This window comes from Camelus dromedarius, chromosome 11 (assembly GCF_036321535.1).
Source record: "Camelus dromedarius isolate mCamDro1 chromosome 11, mCamDro1.pat, whole genome shotgun sequence".
Lineage (NCBI taxonomy): Eukaryota > Metazoa > Chordata > Mammalia > Artiodactyla > Camelidae > Camelus > Camelus dromedarius.
This window is the reverse complement of record NC_087446.1, coordinates 4,569,550-4,583,571: the sequence shown is the minus strand read 5'-3', so window position 1 is coordinate 4,583,571 and position 14,022 is coordinate 4,569,550. Positions and strand designations below refer to the sequence as shown.

Below are 14,022 nucleotides of genomic sequence, written 5' to 3'. Positions count from 1 at the left end.
GGTTCATGGAGGAAGAATGAAGTTCTGGGTTCTCCCCACAGGCAGGAAGTGGTCTGCGCTTCCCTCTGATCCTGCTGAAAGCTGGGAGACGATGTAGTTGGGGGGACCGCAGGCCTCGGGTGGGCTGGATCCCCCCCTGCCCAGCTGGGCCAGCTGGGGTGTGACTCAGTCTTTGGAGAAGAGCTCACTTGTCATGGGAGCTCAGCGTGAGGGCGGGCGAGGTGGGCGCCTGCCTGGTCCCATTCCTGAATACGGGCGCCGCGGCAGGTGCTGGCCCGGCAGGGAGCTGCTGAAACTCGGCCCCTGTGTTGATCTGTAAAGGGAGCACAGAGAGTCGCCCACCAGCTTGGGTTTCAGGAGCAGAGGCGTGTGGGAGTGCCCTCCAAGTTCTTGCTTCTCAGGTGTGTTCTGTGGACCGGCATCTGCAGCGTCCCCTGGGAGCTGGTTCGCGGTGCTGCATCTCGGGCCGCCCAGACCTGCTGGGTCAGACTCCATGCTAGCCCGGGGCGCCCAGGTGCGTGCGGTTTGGAGCCCTGGCCGGGCGCTCAGGAGGCTGAGTGGTTCGCCAGGGCTCCTGGGCAGGCCCCTGCTTATGATGGAGGGGAGGTGATGGGGAGGTCCCCGTGGTGACAGGGTCACTCACAGGCGCCGTACCAGAGCGGTCCTTTTCACCTGCAGGTCTCCCGTGCTGGGACCCCCGAGGACAGATTGCCCAGGCAAGCCCAGGTGGCACTGCACTGCCTCTGCGTCACTCGAGACCGACGTTTTGGATTGATCGGTTCAGTGAAAGTGTGGGTGGGCTTGAAATGGTCCTGAGGAAAGGTGATTCCGAGGTTCTGAGCTGTGGGGGTGCCTCTTGCATCCCGAAGAAGGGGTTTTCCTGAGCCGAGGTGGTGACAGAGTTGCCTGGGGAGATCAGTTACTCCACCCCACAGACGTTCTGCTTCTCTGTTGCCCACACATGAAGGGCGTGGACCGCGTGGCCATCTGCGACTCACTCAGGGGGCAGCGGACACACGGGCTCTCTCCCTGCGGGGTCTGAGTCCTCCAGGCCGACGCTGCACCCAAGGCAGGTGGGGACCCCACGCAGGCCTGGGCGGCTGCACAGCCTGGGTTTAGAGTCCCGCGTCTCGGCCTTTAGAAACCGCCGCTCACCTCCCACCCAGGGGCTGAGCGCCTCAGGACGGGCTCAGCTCCGCAGGCAGGTCACCTCCTGTCTGCTCTGATCTCCTTCCCTGTAGGACGGGCTGTCACCTCCCTGGGTCCCAGCTCACGCCCCCTTCAGTGCGTCTGTTTGCTGTCCCTTTCTTTTAGTTTCTCAGGTGAGACCCGTGCACAGTCACGGCAGAACCCCCCAATCTCCCCCTTTCCCTCCATCGCACGTCCCTTCCGGAGCTGACGCTACCCTGATTCTATATTTTACAAAAATACCACACTGTGTTGTTTCAAAACCTGCTCTTTGAGACCCAGCACCATTGCATTGCACTTAACTAGTGCTACCTTTGTTCCTTAAGAGCCTTCCCCGTGCCGGGGGCTAAGCCAGGCTGTTGGGTGGAAGAGGCCGGGACACGTCCTTCCCATATGTCTGTGGCCGGCCTGCCCTGTTGGCTCTCGGCCAGTTTGTTAGGTCAGTACGGCTGTGAAACCCGGGGCTCGCCGCTGCCTCAACAGGACAGATCTTCAGCTGCGAGCTCTCAGTGCGCAGCCAGTAGTGCCTGCTGACCTCCTGTGGATCTTGCCTTATTGAAATGCTCACACATTTATTTTAGCCTCTCATCTTATTTCATCAAATGGGATGGAACCTTGTGCCCCAGCAGAGAAAACCCCGTAAATCAGGTGTTTCAGGCTGACTGGTCCTCACGCTCTTGTCAGTGCAGATCAGAAACTCGCGCACCGCCGAGAAATTACAGCGAGTTAAATGTACATAAATACACTGAGCTCATTACGAGCGGCTGGCGTCCTCGTGACAAGGTGAGAATCTCATCCCTCAGTTAAAAAAAACAAACCAGATCCTCCACTTTGAAGGTCAAGAGGCCCTTTCTCTGAGGTTGAGCTGCACGGATGCTGGAAGTAATTTCTCTCTTTCCCCACATCTGGGCCAGGAAGGGCAGCTGCTCTCTCGGGGGCTGTTCGCTCTGCCCACCTGGGCAGGACGTGGCCATCCATCCACTGTCATCCCCAGAATCTTGGGGATGGAACCTGAGTTCTTAACCCCCGAGAAGGGCCGGGCCTCACATTTTCAGGCCTTTATGAGGGTGAGTGGCGGGGACTCACTCACCTGCTTGGTGATCGGTCGCTTGTTCTGGTCACCTAGGCTTTGGGTACCTGCCGGGAAGGGCTGTCCTGCTTCGCTGACCCCTGGCTGTCCTGCCTGTGGATGTCAGCATTCTTGTTTCAGTCTTATTTGGGCCCCATTTTAACTCCACTGAACTGTGAGATCATCACACGAAGTACACTTTGGTTTATTTTTAGAAGAACTGCTCTGTTCAGAAGACCTTCATGGCTGATGAATTTAGTTATTCCCATAAATTGTAACACCTGCGGAGAAGCAAGCCCACTGAGTGCAGATGGGAGCTGGAGGTTCGTAGGAAGCGCGCCCTTCCTGGCGGAGGCCTGCAAAGCCTCATTTTACAGCGACCTTGTCAGGTCCTACTTAGACACTCAGAGCTAATCCCTGCCCCACCTCCCCGGCCGGCGGGGGCCTCAAACTCTCGGAGAGATGGGTTTGTCTTTATCCTCCTTTATTTTTCCTGGCAACTCTGAGGACCACTCCGTTTTTTGAGTGGGATCAGTTCTAACTAGAGTGGGTACGTCTTGAGAAAGGCTGCTGAAGTGTCCAAAATTGAGACAGCTTTCCTGCCATTTCCAAGCTCTTCCAGACGCGGATCCGGGTGGGGCCAGCACGGCCGTTTTTGTTGGGGTTTGTCTTTGATCTCGGTTCAGAGGGGCCCGCTGGAATCTCTCCCCCTGATCTTTTGTTCTCTACGAAAACCAGGATGGGTAGATGTGGTGTAAAAAGCCTCATTGGTGGGAAACCATCTCTGCTGTGTTGAAATGACACACTTAGAAAAATGTCAGAGAAACGGAGTGGTCACGCCTCAGCCCCCGAGGGTCGCGGCTCACCCGCCACCAGGTCTTTCTGCTCTTTGCTGAGCCCCGCAGGTGAGCCCCAGCGAGCTTCCCGCGCCTGCCTTTGTGGGGGGTGCGTCGTGATCCGCCTCCTGCTCTGTGCCCCTCTTGGAGTGAGAACCTGTGTGTCTTCAGATCTGTGCTTCCCTTCGCAGATCACCTTGCTCTTTAAGGCAATCTGCTTTCAAAGTTGCCTTTTCCTAATAATGTCAAAAGGGAAAAAGAAAAAAAAAAAAAAGCTGCCTAAAAGCCTTTTTGGGAGGAAAGAGCCTGGGCATAAATAGATAAATAAATAAATAAGTGGAACTCGTACAAAGAAGATTTAAAAAAAAAATCAAAGATGGAGCCTTTGTGCTTGGCCTGGGGTGTAAACGGCCGGCTCTTTGTGAAATGTTTGAGGTTTTCGTTTTCGATGCTCTTTCCTCCTTTTTATGCGCTTGTGATTCCAATAGGAGAGGTGGGGTTTGTTTTCAAGCCTTGCCCAGGCCCTGGGTGGAGTGACGGAAAGAGAGCAGGCTTTGGAGACTCTCACGTCTCCCTCCATTCAGCAGCTGGCACTGACCGAGAGATGGTTCTGCCGGCGCATAGCCTCTCTTTGGGGTGTACCAGGCCCTGTGTCGCAGGTGGAAACTGAGGCACAGAGCAATTACGTAGCTTACCCAGGCTCACCCAGCTTGTCAATGGCCGAGCTGGGATCTGAAACCTGCAGACTGGCTCCCGGGTTCTAAGCTTTTCATTGTGCTGCTCTTCAAATAAAAGAAACTACTATGCACAGGGGCTGAGTTAGCACTGGTGTGGGCAGACGGTCTGAGAAAGAGATAGTTACAGAGCTGGCTGTGTGATGCGAGCCAGGCAGAGGGGAGCCTGGGATGGGAGGGGGCACCCAGGAGGGCTTCCTGGAAGAGGCGGCCAGCAAGCTGAAGCTTGAAGATTGGGAGGACTTAGCTGAGCATAGCGAGTGCAAGAACAGGTAGAACTGGGTTCATTTCTGACTCCAGGGCTCATGGGTGGTGTCCATTAGGTGCCTTCACATCTGGCAGACATCAGCCCAGCCAGGACCCAGCCAGGACCCAGCCAGGACCCCGCCAGGACCCCGCCACTCCCTCGCAGACTTGTTAGGATATCAGATGAATGGAAGGCATGGAAGGTGCTTGGCACACAGTAGGTGCTCAGGAAACGTTAGTGACCCTGTCCCACTGACAGGCAGGAACGTGGGCTGCACATTTACTGTGACTTAGGGTTGTAAACCGGTGGCCCCTGGTTGGGCCACAGTATTTGAATTACTTGTTCACATTTATAAACTGGGAGAATCCACACAAAACCTCAGATTTCCAGCTTTTTCTGAAAGCTCCTGAGATCTGGTGACGGTGGTCTGCACGTCCCACACCGTGCCGCTGGGCTGAGCGAGGAGTAGCTGTCCCTACGGGGCACCTGTGCTGCCAAATGCTCCCCCTCGGCTGCCCCCTGAGCCTGCCTCCATCCTCTCTCCCTCCTGGCGTTTCCCCAGCCCTGTGTCCCCTTGCGGCCCGCGGCCCAGGGTGTCACTGCTGGAAGGTGAACTTTGGTGCATCGGAAGTGCGATGGCTTCAGTTCCCTTGCAGTCGGCTGCTGGGTTTAGTGTGGTCAAGGGCATTCATCTCCAGACAACGGCAGGCACTTAAAAAAGTGATGAATCCCTGGCCCTGTGACCGCGAGCCCCAGCCCCTTTGAGCGCCCACACCCGTCGTGCACGCCAGAAGCCTGGGGATCTTTCTCTGTGACCCAAGAGAGGCAGCGTTTCGAATCTTTGAAGTGTGTGACTTTCTGGCAAAAGGACCAGTCCTTTCAAAACCAAGGCATTCCCAGGATTAGCAGAAAGCCACTGACCTGGCAGAGCGGGGTCCTTGGGGAAAAGCCATGGTTCAAGGGGAGCCCCTCCTTCCAAATGTCGGACGGACCCTCATAAGACGATAATCAGATTTCAACCGAAAGCCCCTCGGTGAAGGGGCTGTGTCCCTCAGAGAACCCAGCCCGCGAACAGCAGCAGAGTCCCAGAGGGGCACTGTGGTTCAGCAGTGTCACTTCCAGAGTCCCAGCTCTGATCTGCCACCCACATACTTTACCTGGATTCCCAAAGTCCCTTTTTTGGATTTTGCCATCTTTCAAGGCCAAGTTCAATTGCTGCCTCTTCCGGGAAGCCTTCCCTGGTTCTCCCTGGGATGAGTTCACTTCTTCCTCAGAAGCCCCTGCGAGGTTGGTGCTGCCGCCACCCCCACGTTACAGACCAGGACACTGAGGCTTAGCAAGATGAAGGAACTGGCTGGAGGCCACACGCCAGCACGTGGCACAGTGAGACCTGAACCCGGGGCTCCAGGCCCCAGACCATCCTTGTTTTCCTCTGCCTTATGCTTATCAGGCCTGTGGAATGTCCTGTTGGCCCGAGCCTGGGCGGTTCTGGGAGAGCATTTCTCCTTTATTGAAGCTGTGAGATCCTGGGTCCTGTTTAGTGTTATCTTTGATGTTCAAGGCCGGTGTGGAAATGTCTCTGTTTTCATGTGACCCAGTTTCTCTGCTTTGAAATGCCGTGCCCGTTCTCCTCCCCTCTCCCTGTGTTTGAGATCAGGCAGCCGGGCTCCTGGAAGCATCTCTTTATCGCCGCAACAGCCACCCCCCCGCCCCACCCCTCCGGTCGTTCCAGTCCTCATCCCATGTCCAGGCAACTGGATGACCTGTGCGACAGCTCCAGGGCTTCTGAGAGGAGGTACAGGCTCAAGGTGAGGACTCATCTGCATGGCTCACCTGTGCCCCGAAGCCCACCTGTGCGGCCCTCCGCCTACAGGGAACCAGGGTCTTTTGTTCTTCCTCTGCTGTGAACAGAACCATCGCAGACAGCCTTGACCCACGGGGACCCCCCTGGCCTCTCTGTCCTCCTGTGATGTTGGCCCAGGAACCGGGAGTGGGGAGCCCCCCGCCGCTGCCTGCACCCGCCTCCCCAGTTTACAGACATGCCTCTCACATACGCAAGGACTTTTTGTGAAAAACCCCATTTCCCTCCTTCCCTTTTCTACCTTTGGAAGCTCTTTGTGGGTTAAAAGACTCTTTGTAACTCATAATAGAGTAAAAACAATAGCTGAAATTTGGTCTCTGTTTTCTCAACGTGCCCAAGTGACGGGGTGGGGTGGGGGGGATCTTGGAATGTTGTTAGGAGACTGGGGTGTGGGCTGATCTTGGGCTCATTTGCCCCGAAGGTGTGTAACATGTGTCTGCTTCTTGCACTGAGGGCAGCTCAGGATTTGGGGAGACGAAGGTGGCTGTGCGTGGGCTCTGCTCTTAGGCTGTGCCCTGCGGGGGGGGGGGGGTGGGCGGGGCGGGGACTGCGCCTGCTCCTGCTGCGGGCTGACCTCCAGGCTGCAATGTTGTTGGGAGGGGCCCACCTTCTCCCCTCTCTTCTTCTAAATTGAGGTGAAATATGCGTAACAAAATTTAGCATTTTTAGCCCCTCTTGCTCCTTTTTAGGTGGACAGCTCAGTAGTGGTGTTAAGTACATTCACATTGTTGTGCATCCATCTCCTGAACTTTTCCATCTTCCCAGACTGAAACTGTCCCCGTTAAACGCTCCCTCCCCATAATTTCTCCTTTCCGTTGCTGTGAATTTGACTCTCAGGACCTCACGTAAGTGGAATCAAACAGGATTTGCTGTTTTGTGTCTGGTTTATTTCACTTAGTATAATGTCTTCAGGGTTCACCCACGTGGTGGCTTGTGGCAGAATTTCCTTCCTTTTTATGGGTGAATAACATTCCATTGTATGTCGGGACCGCATTTGTTTATCCTTTCATCCATCAGTGGACGCTTGGGCGGTTTCCACCTTTGGTCTGCGAATCGCTGTGTAAATCATCACTGCTGTAGACCATGGTTGTGCAGGAGAGCCCGTTTCTTATCAGTCCTGTGTCAGGGCCTTCCTGATGTTAGAAGCTGTGTCTCCCTTGTGAGGGACAGAGGGTGGCTGGTCCCCAAAGCTGGGTCTATCGCTGAGTCCGGAGAGCCCGCCGTGTGCTCGGCTCTGGGCTTGGGGCCTGACGTTTGTCATTTCATTCGATTCTTCCAGAGGCCCTGATGTTTTAAGGAAACGGGGAGAGAGGTTACCAGAGGTGCCTGGGGTTGGGCCACCATGACCTGTCCCCTGGCTACTCTGCCCCCTGCCCCTTCGAGTCCTGGAACTGGAAGTGTTCAAGGTTCAAGGGTATGGAAAGAGGACATGGGTTTCCACCTCTGAGGACGTTTTGTTACGGGGGGGGGTCCTCTGCCTGTGTCACTGGTGATCGCTGACGGAGAGGGCTGGTTTTGTGGCACGTGGTCGGGGACTGTTGCCCAGCAGTTCTCAGCCAGGACTGGGAAGGCGGCAGGTGCCCAGCCTCACCTGTACCCTTTGAGTGGGATCTCGGGGCCGGAGCCTGGAGTCTGATGGCAGCTGGGCTGGTGTGACTCAGGGTGCTTCCCGGGGGTCTCTCTACTGTGGGATCGAGGGGTCCTTTCTGCACGGCAGGATCCACGCTACCCCTCCCATCGCGTTGCCCTGGGGGCCCTGCGACTGTCCACCGACTGCCCTCTAGACAGGGATCCTGTGCTGCCAACTCTGACTTCTGATCCAGTTTGTTAGATCCTGTTGCTTGTTCCACTGCCCCCGACCCTGGGCATCACCTGGTGTCAGCCCCTCAGGATTCTGTCCCCGAACCTGGGCTCGCCTGTGTGCGTGCTGGGGTTGGGGGTCTTCACACCCGGAGTCCACAGCCGAGGACACAGCCGTCCAGGTGGGGAGGGGAGCTGCCTTTTCAGGCCCTGTCGCTGTGATCCAGGCTTTGTCCGTATCAGGAGCCGTGGGCGGATCTGGAAGCATCCAGAAGCTTCTGCGTCTTCGTCATGTATTCCAAAAAGCAGTGAAGCCCTGGCAGGGCTTGGCGGGACGCGGGGACTGTTTGGCTGGGGGAACAATTGCAGAATGTATTCTTGGTCCGGAGCATTCTTCCTTGGACTCTTTTTCTGGGCAGCAAGCCATTTAGGAATGTTTGTTAAGTCCTTAAAAAACAGGAGTTGATTTCTCCATGTTTCCCCTGCCAATGTGTGAGGCCACAATATTCCATTTATATTGACCGGCTTTTTCCTTTCTCTTTCTGATCAACAGTGAGTGACCTGCAGGAAGAAGGCAAAAATGCCATCAACTTGCCGATGTCCCCTGCCTCGGTGGAGATTCACCCTGAAGACACCCTGCTCGGTACCGTGGGTCCTGCCAGCTCCCTGCCGTGGGCCAGCTGAGCTGCCGGGGGGTGTGGTTCACTGGGGGGTCGTGGCCATTTGATCAGATGTCACACAGGGTGGCATTTGAGAGTCTGCACTCTCAGCTCAAGGTCATGTTTGGGAAAGTCTGTAGTGGAAAAGCCAGCCTTCCGCTGTAGGTTTCTGCCGCTCTGATTTCGAATGTCAGTTTCGCTATTATTGAAGTGCGGATCAGGAGACTCCTGCTGCTGAAAAGATGGTTTGCTACACGCATGGTTCCCACGGTGAGGAGGGAGGGCGCTGGGGTTGGACAGGAGGCAGAGAGTGAGGGGGAAATGTGAGCAGAAGCCTTTCTTGTGGATTTCACGGAAAACAGCGGGGAGGCAGAGGAGCAGGTTTGGATTGTCTGGTTGAGGTCACTTCAGGGGCCACTCTGAGTTGTCTGTACCTGGCCTTGGGGTGATGAGGGCAGAGGCTACAGGCTGGGAGTGTGAGGGCCCTCAGTACAAGAGGTGGCTGGGGGATGTGGGCTCTGCACTGTCGTTTGCATTTGAAAGGCACTCATAGGGGACACGTTTGCTGTCCTGGGAATCAGCTAGCTCTGGGAGGGGCAGTCCCTCCAGGCCCCCAAGGCCCCAAGATGTCAAAGCATCAGAGAATACAGAAAATAAGTAACACGATTAATACATGCCCCCCCCCCCAATCTCTGCACGGGCCAGAGCAGCCCCAGTGCCAGGGGCTTGCGAGGTGGCACCTGCCAAGTGGTGACAGCCCCACACCCACACCTACCGCCTGGGGACCGAGTCACAGCCGGCACTGATGGGCGATGGCCTGGACACGCGTTCCTTAAAGTGTGTTTTGAGATTGGTTGGCTCTGGAAGACAGTCTTGGAACATCCACTGTTTCCAAACCCTGGTTCAAAGGGAAGTCCTGACCTATCCCTGTGTCGTGGTTCCCAGCACATGGCCAGGCCAGCAGGAGCTCGTGGGGAAGAAACACAGACGCCGGTTCAGTCCGGCTGACCTGACGCCCAGTGCTGGACGAGCTTGGGGCTGCCCCTGGGGTCCCCTGCGTCTTCCCCTCTCCTCTCGGAAGCAGCCCCTTCACTGTTGGCGGTGGTACATTGTCTTCAGTCTGGTTGGAACTGCTGCCCAGGGAGGTGACCCTCTTCGAGGGGAAACTGGGATGAGCACAGTCTGAAAATGACCCTGATTCAGAACAGGGTTCCCTCCACCCCCACGCTTGGCACTGTGGATGGTTGGCTCTGGATGATTCTTTATGGTGGGGCTGTCCTGTGTGTTGTGGGGTGTTGATCAGCACCCCTGGTCTCTACCCACTAGATTCCAATAGCATCCCCCTCTCTACCAGTTGGAACAACCAAAAATGTCTGCAGGCATGGCTGCATGTCCTGTCCCCTGGGAGGAGGTGCGGGGGGTGAGGGGGCGCAGCTGCTCTGCTGAGAACCCTGCTCTAGGCCAGCAGGAGTGCTCAAAACCGGATTTCTCTTAACTGTGTGGCAGGCTTTTGTTGTGCCTTGGACCTGCTTTTCCCTGGGCCCTAACCTCCCTGCCTTAGTATTTTGCTCAGTAGCTACTCTTGGGGCTTACTTTGCGCTGTAAGGTTCTGCTGGCCCCTGTAGCTCTGTGGCCTTGAGAAGAACTGGCCTGGTCAGCACCTGGAGCTGAGAGCTGAAGGGTGAAGGGGACGTGAAGTGTGGGGAGAGTGTTGGACAGGGAGCCGCAGGTGCCAAGGCCCAGGGGCCGGAGGTGCTGAGAGGCTGTCAAGGAGTCAGTGGAGGCCGGAAGGGCTGGACTGGAGGGTGTCCAGGAGAGCTGGGGAAAGAGGCCACAGAGGGCGGCCACGGGGGAGGATGCCGGCCTTGATCTCAGGAGTGATGGGAGGCTGCTGAGGGCCCTCAGCAAGGACATCACAAGGGACCGCCATGCGGTCCCCTGCGTGTTACCTGCAGCATCTCTCTGAAGCATCAGGTCTAAACATAGTTGGTCAGGTTTTAAATTTTGCTGTGGTGAAGCCTCTGTCACTCAAAGTCATTTCATTCCCACCGACGTGGACAGCGCCCCAGCCGTGGGAGCTTAGGCGGTCCCGGGTGCGGGTCATCACCACCTGCACGTCCTGGGGGCCCTGGCTCCCACCTGGAGCCCGCACTGTGTCTCCTTCCTTTCCTTTTAATGCCCCGTCAGCTTTGTTCCGCACCGTGTCTGACCCTGTGGGTCTCGCCCCTCTGCCAGCCCCTTCCCCAGCACCACGTCTCCCCCTCCGTACGCGCTCGTTGGAGCCCGTGGTCCATGGGTCAGGCCAGAATGCGGAGGGAGGAACAAACAGATAAACAGAAAAAGATATGGGTGAACAGTTTGCCATGAGACATCTTCTTTTTTTTTTTTTTCCGGTTCTTTCTAAGATTTGTCTCCGTACCTCCTTACGCAGTGGTGAGCTTTCTCAGAGAGTGACGGTGGATGAGGGAGCTTTTCCCACAGATCCAATTCAGACCTGTGTGTATGTCCCCAAAAGATGGGGGTGGACACCCCATCGCCTCCCGGAAGGCAGGTCCGCGCATCGGCCGCCCGCCCGGGCCGCGTGACTGCTGCAGGGCCGTTTGATTTGGTCTGTGCTTACTGAGAGGACCACGGGGGTCTGCTTTCAGCGCCCCCCATCTGTGTGAGGGAAGCCGCCCGCCCCCACTGACACTAACCTGACTGTCCTCTGTCCCCCAGAGGAGAACGAGGAACGCAGGGTGATCGACCCCACCTCCAGGGACGACCCCAGATTCAAGGAGCTGGTCAAGGTGAGGATGAGGGTCTTGGTCGGTCTATCCCTGGTAGGGCAGATCTTGGGGTTCAGGCTCTTGTGGGCAAAAGAGCAAAGCCTAGGGGCTGGTCCAGGGGCCTCAATGCTGCGTTCCGGGGAGGGTGAGGAGGCTAGACGGCCCGGAGTGCCTCCCAGGGGCCCAGCCCCACCCTCGAGGCTGGGAGCAGCCGGAGTGAACTCTTCGGCACCTTGCAGACTGGTGTTCAGGGCGGTCCCGCTCTTGCTGGAGCACAGAGGTGGGGGGAGTCCAGAGGAGGCTCTGAAAAGCAGGCACGTGGGCCCCTCCGGCCAGCCCTGCTCATCCTCCTCTCATGTTGCTGCCCCTGCCTGCGCTGGCCGGTGGTCAGATTCTGAGAGTCCTGGAAGCGAGGACAGGCAGGGGGGGGCTGGGGCTCTGCGGCTCTTCGCTGGGGCTGTCGAGGGGGCGGGTGAGGGGCTGGGGGGGTGGGGGCAGCCCTCTTCTCCGTGGTGGTTTCTCAAGCTCCAGCTTAGCGTCGAGGCTTTATTCCAACGTCTGTCCGTGTCCGCGTGCGAATTGCAGTTTTGATGGCTCTGACTGAGTCACAATAGGGCTTCAAAGATAACCCCGGCCGGCAAAGGCTCTGACAGCATCCTCACCCGGTCAGACCCGATGCCAGGTCCGGGGCAGGCAGCCGTGGAAAACGCCCACCTCTGCAGCCCCCGCCAGCCCAGCTGACCCCTGGCTTTGATGACAGTGCGCGCCACAGACAACTTCTCTTAAAAGGACGTTTTCAAAAGTTTCTCCACCTTGACCGTGGCTGTTGGGCCTGACGTGGAGCGCAGCTGCCTTCTCACAGGGCTGATTCAGGACAAACAAAACCTTCGCGTGTTTTACCTTTTAAAAAATTGAAATGGAGAGTGTCATTTTGGGGCCCATCCCGAAATGCTGATTCTTAACAACTTAAATTGCTGAGTTTATTTTGTTAAGAATTTTTCTTCTCCCCTGGACACCCACTTTGGTATTCTGAACAGAAGAGTGTCGGTGAGGAAGGCGACCTTGTCTTTCAGGCACCAGAGTGTTCTCCACAGGCCACGTCTAAGTAGTAAAAGGGGTGCTCTGTGTCTGTCGGGGCTCTGCAGAGAGACGGAGCCAGTGGGTGCAGCTCTGTGTCTGTCTGTCTGTCTGTCTGTCTATAGAGGTTTATTCCAAGGATGGGCGCACGTGACTGGAGGCTGAGTCCCGTCAGCCCAGCTCCTCGTCCCGGCCGGACACCTTCTCTCAGCTTGCACTGCCTGGAACTGTTGTGTGTTTATTTGCTTGGTTTCGGTCTTCCTCCTCCATCTAGAATCTACTCCCCACGCAGTCGGACTGTCAGCATTTTGCTCCCAGGGGAGTCCCCGTGTCAGGAGGTTGCCTGCGCACAGAGGTGCTGAATGAGGGAGCGGGGCTGGCAGTGCCCACCCGAGGTTGTGCCTCAGGACCAGCCGGGAGGGCGTGTGGCCCGCAGACAAGGCAGGCTTCTGCCCCACCCCGGACCTCCAGGGTCCGAGTCTTGGGAAGGGGGCCCTGGGAGGATGGGGTGGGGGGGGGAACCTGTGAGCTGGATGCTGATATAAGTGGTCCCCAGAGCCGCCGTGGGGACCCAGGGGTGAGGATGACCTGTCCTGGTGGTTCAGACAGAACACCTCCATCCACGTTACCTGTGTGATCCTTGCTGCTGTTCAGAATGTCCGTCTTGGCTCTAGGCCCTGATCATCCAACCTCCGACTGATTAAATCTGAGGAGGTCCCAGCAAAGGCCGCCTCCCAGGGGATCCCCATAGGGATCTGACCCAGGAACGGTTGTTCTTGGTGCAGAGCGTGAGCCTGACCAGGCCAGGGTGAGGTCCAGCCGACATCCTCACGGCTGGCACGCCCCGGCCTTGGGACCAGCGCGACCTTTCTGAGGAACCACAGCCAGTCTGCTTGCTTGCTTTCTCTGTTCTCCATCATCTGTACTTTTTTTACCTCTTGTCTTGGCCCCTGTCCTGTCTCCCTCTGTAGCTTTACCCCTGCTGATCCTGACGCCTCAGGACTGTCACTATTTAAAATATTGTGACCTGACCTCTGCTTCCTGTTTAAAAAAAAAAAAACAAAACGCGCTGGCTCTGGCTAAGCCAGGCATTACTTGAAACATTCTCCGAACATCTCTTGTGTGTAATGCGGTGTTACGGGGTGCAGGGGCGTGGTGGGCTCTGGAGTTGGCTTCCTGGATTCAAATCCTGGCTCGGATTAAAGTGGGAGAACAGTAGTGCCCGTCTGCAAGTGTGAGGATGGCATCAGATGCGACTCCCTGTCCTCAAGGTGCCAGGTGCTGGAACCGGGGCACAGACAGGGCAGAGCCGGGACGGAGGTCCACGGGCAGGTCTGTGGTTCAAGTTTAGATGTGAGCACAGGTATCCTGTGGGTTCGAGAACGCAAAGACCTAGCCTGTCTCCTCTTTGCTGGGGTTTCGTCCTGTGGTCGTTTTCGCTAGCATCCTCCAGAAATGCCCTGAGTCTCTTCCAGGGTGAACAGCTGGTGCTGCCCGGGGAAGAGAGCAGTTTATGGATGAGATCCTTTATATGTTTAATGACCCTTGAAAGAAGGAATGGCAGACGTCATGCTTTCCAGAGTGAAGATCCAGAGAGGGGCCTCCGCACGTGAGCATGCTGGCCCAAGGCAGGCTGGTCGGGTCACTGGGGGGGTACCCGTTCCTCCCCACCAGCAGATTTCACGTCTCCTCTTCCAGTTTATTGGACCAGACTCTGCCGGGTTGTTAAGTTCTGTTTTCTCCCTCCCTTTGTCCCCATGAAGAAAGCTGCATGGAGACGGTC

At 56.8% G+C, this 14,022-nt stretch overlaps 1 protein-coding gene across 3 annotated transcripts in view; it reads left to right on the top strand.

Moving 5' to 3' along the window:
* Positions 1–14,022, top strand: part of PARVB (parvin beta) — a 94,756-nt gene that overhangs the window by 41,457 nt on the left and 39,277 nt on the right. For all 3 annotated transcript variants that reach the window (XM_064491383.1, XM_064491385.1, XM_064491384.1), the window contains exons 2-3: positions 8,289–8,378; positions 11,113–11,183. In XM_064491383.1, coding sequence (XP_064347453.1) covers positions 8,289–8,378; positions 11,113–11,183 — 161 coding nt within the window. The remainder of the gene's footprint in view (positions 1–8,288; positions 8,379–11,112; positions 11,184–14,022) is intronic.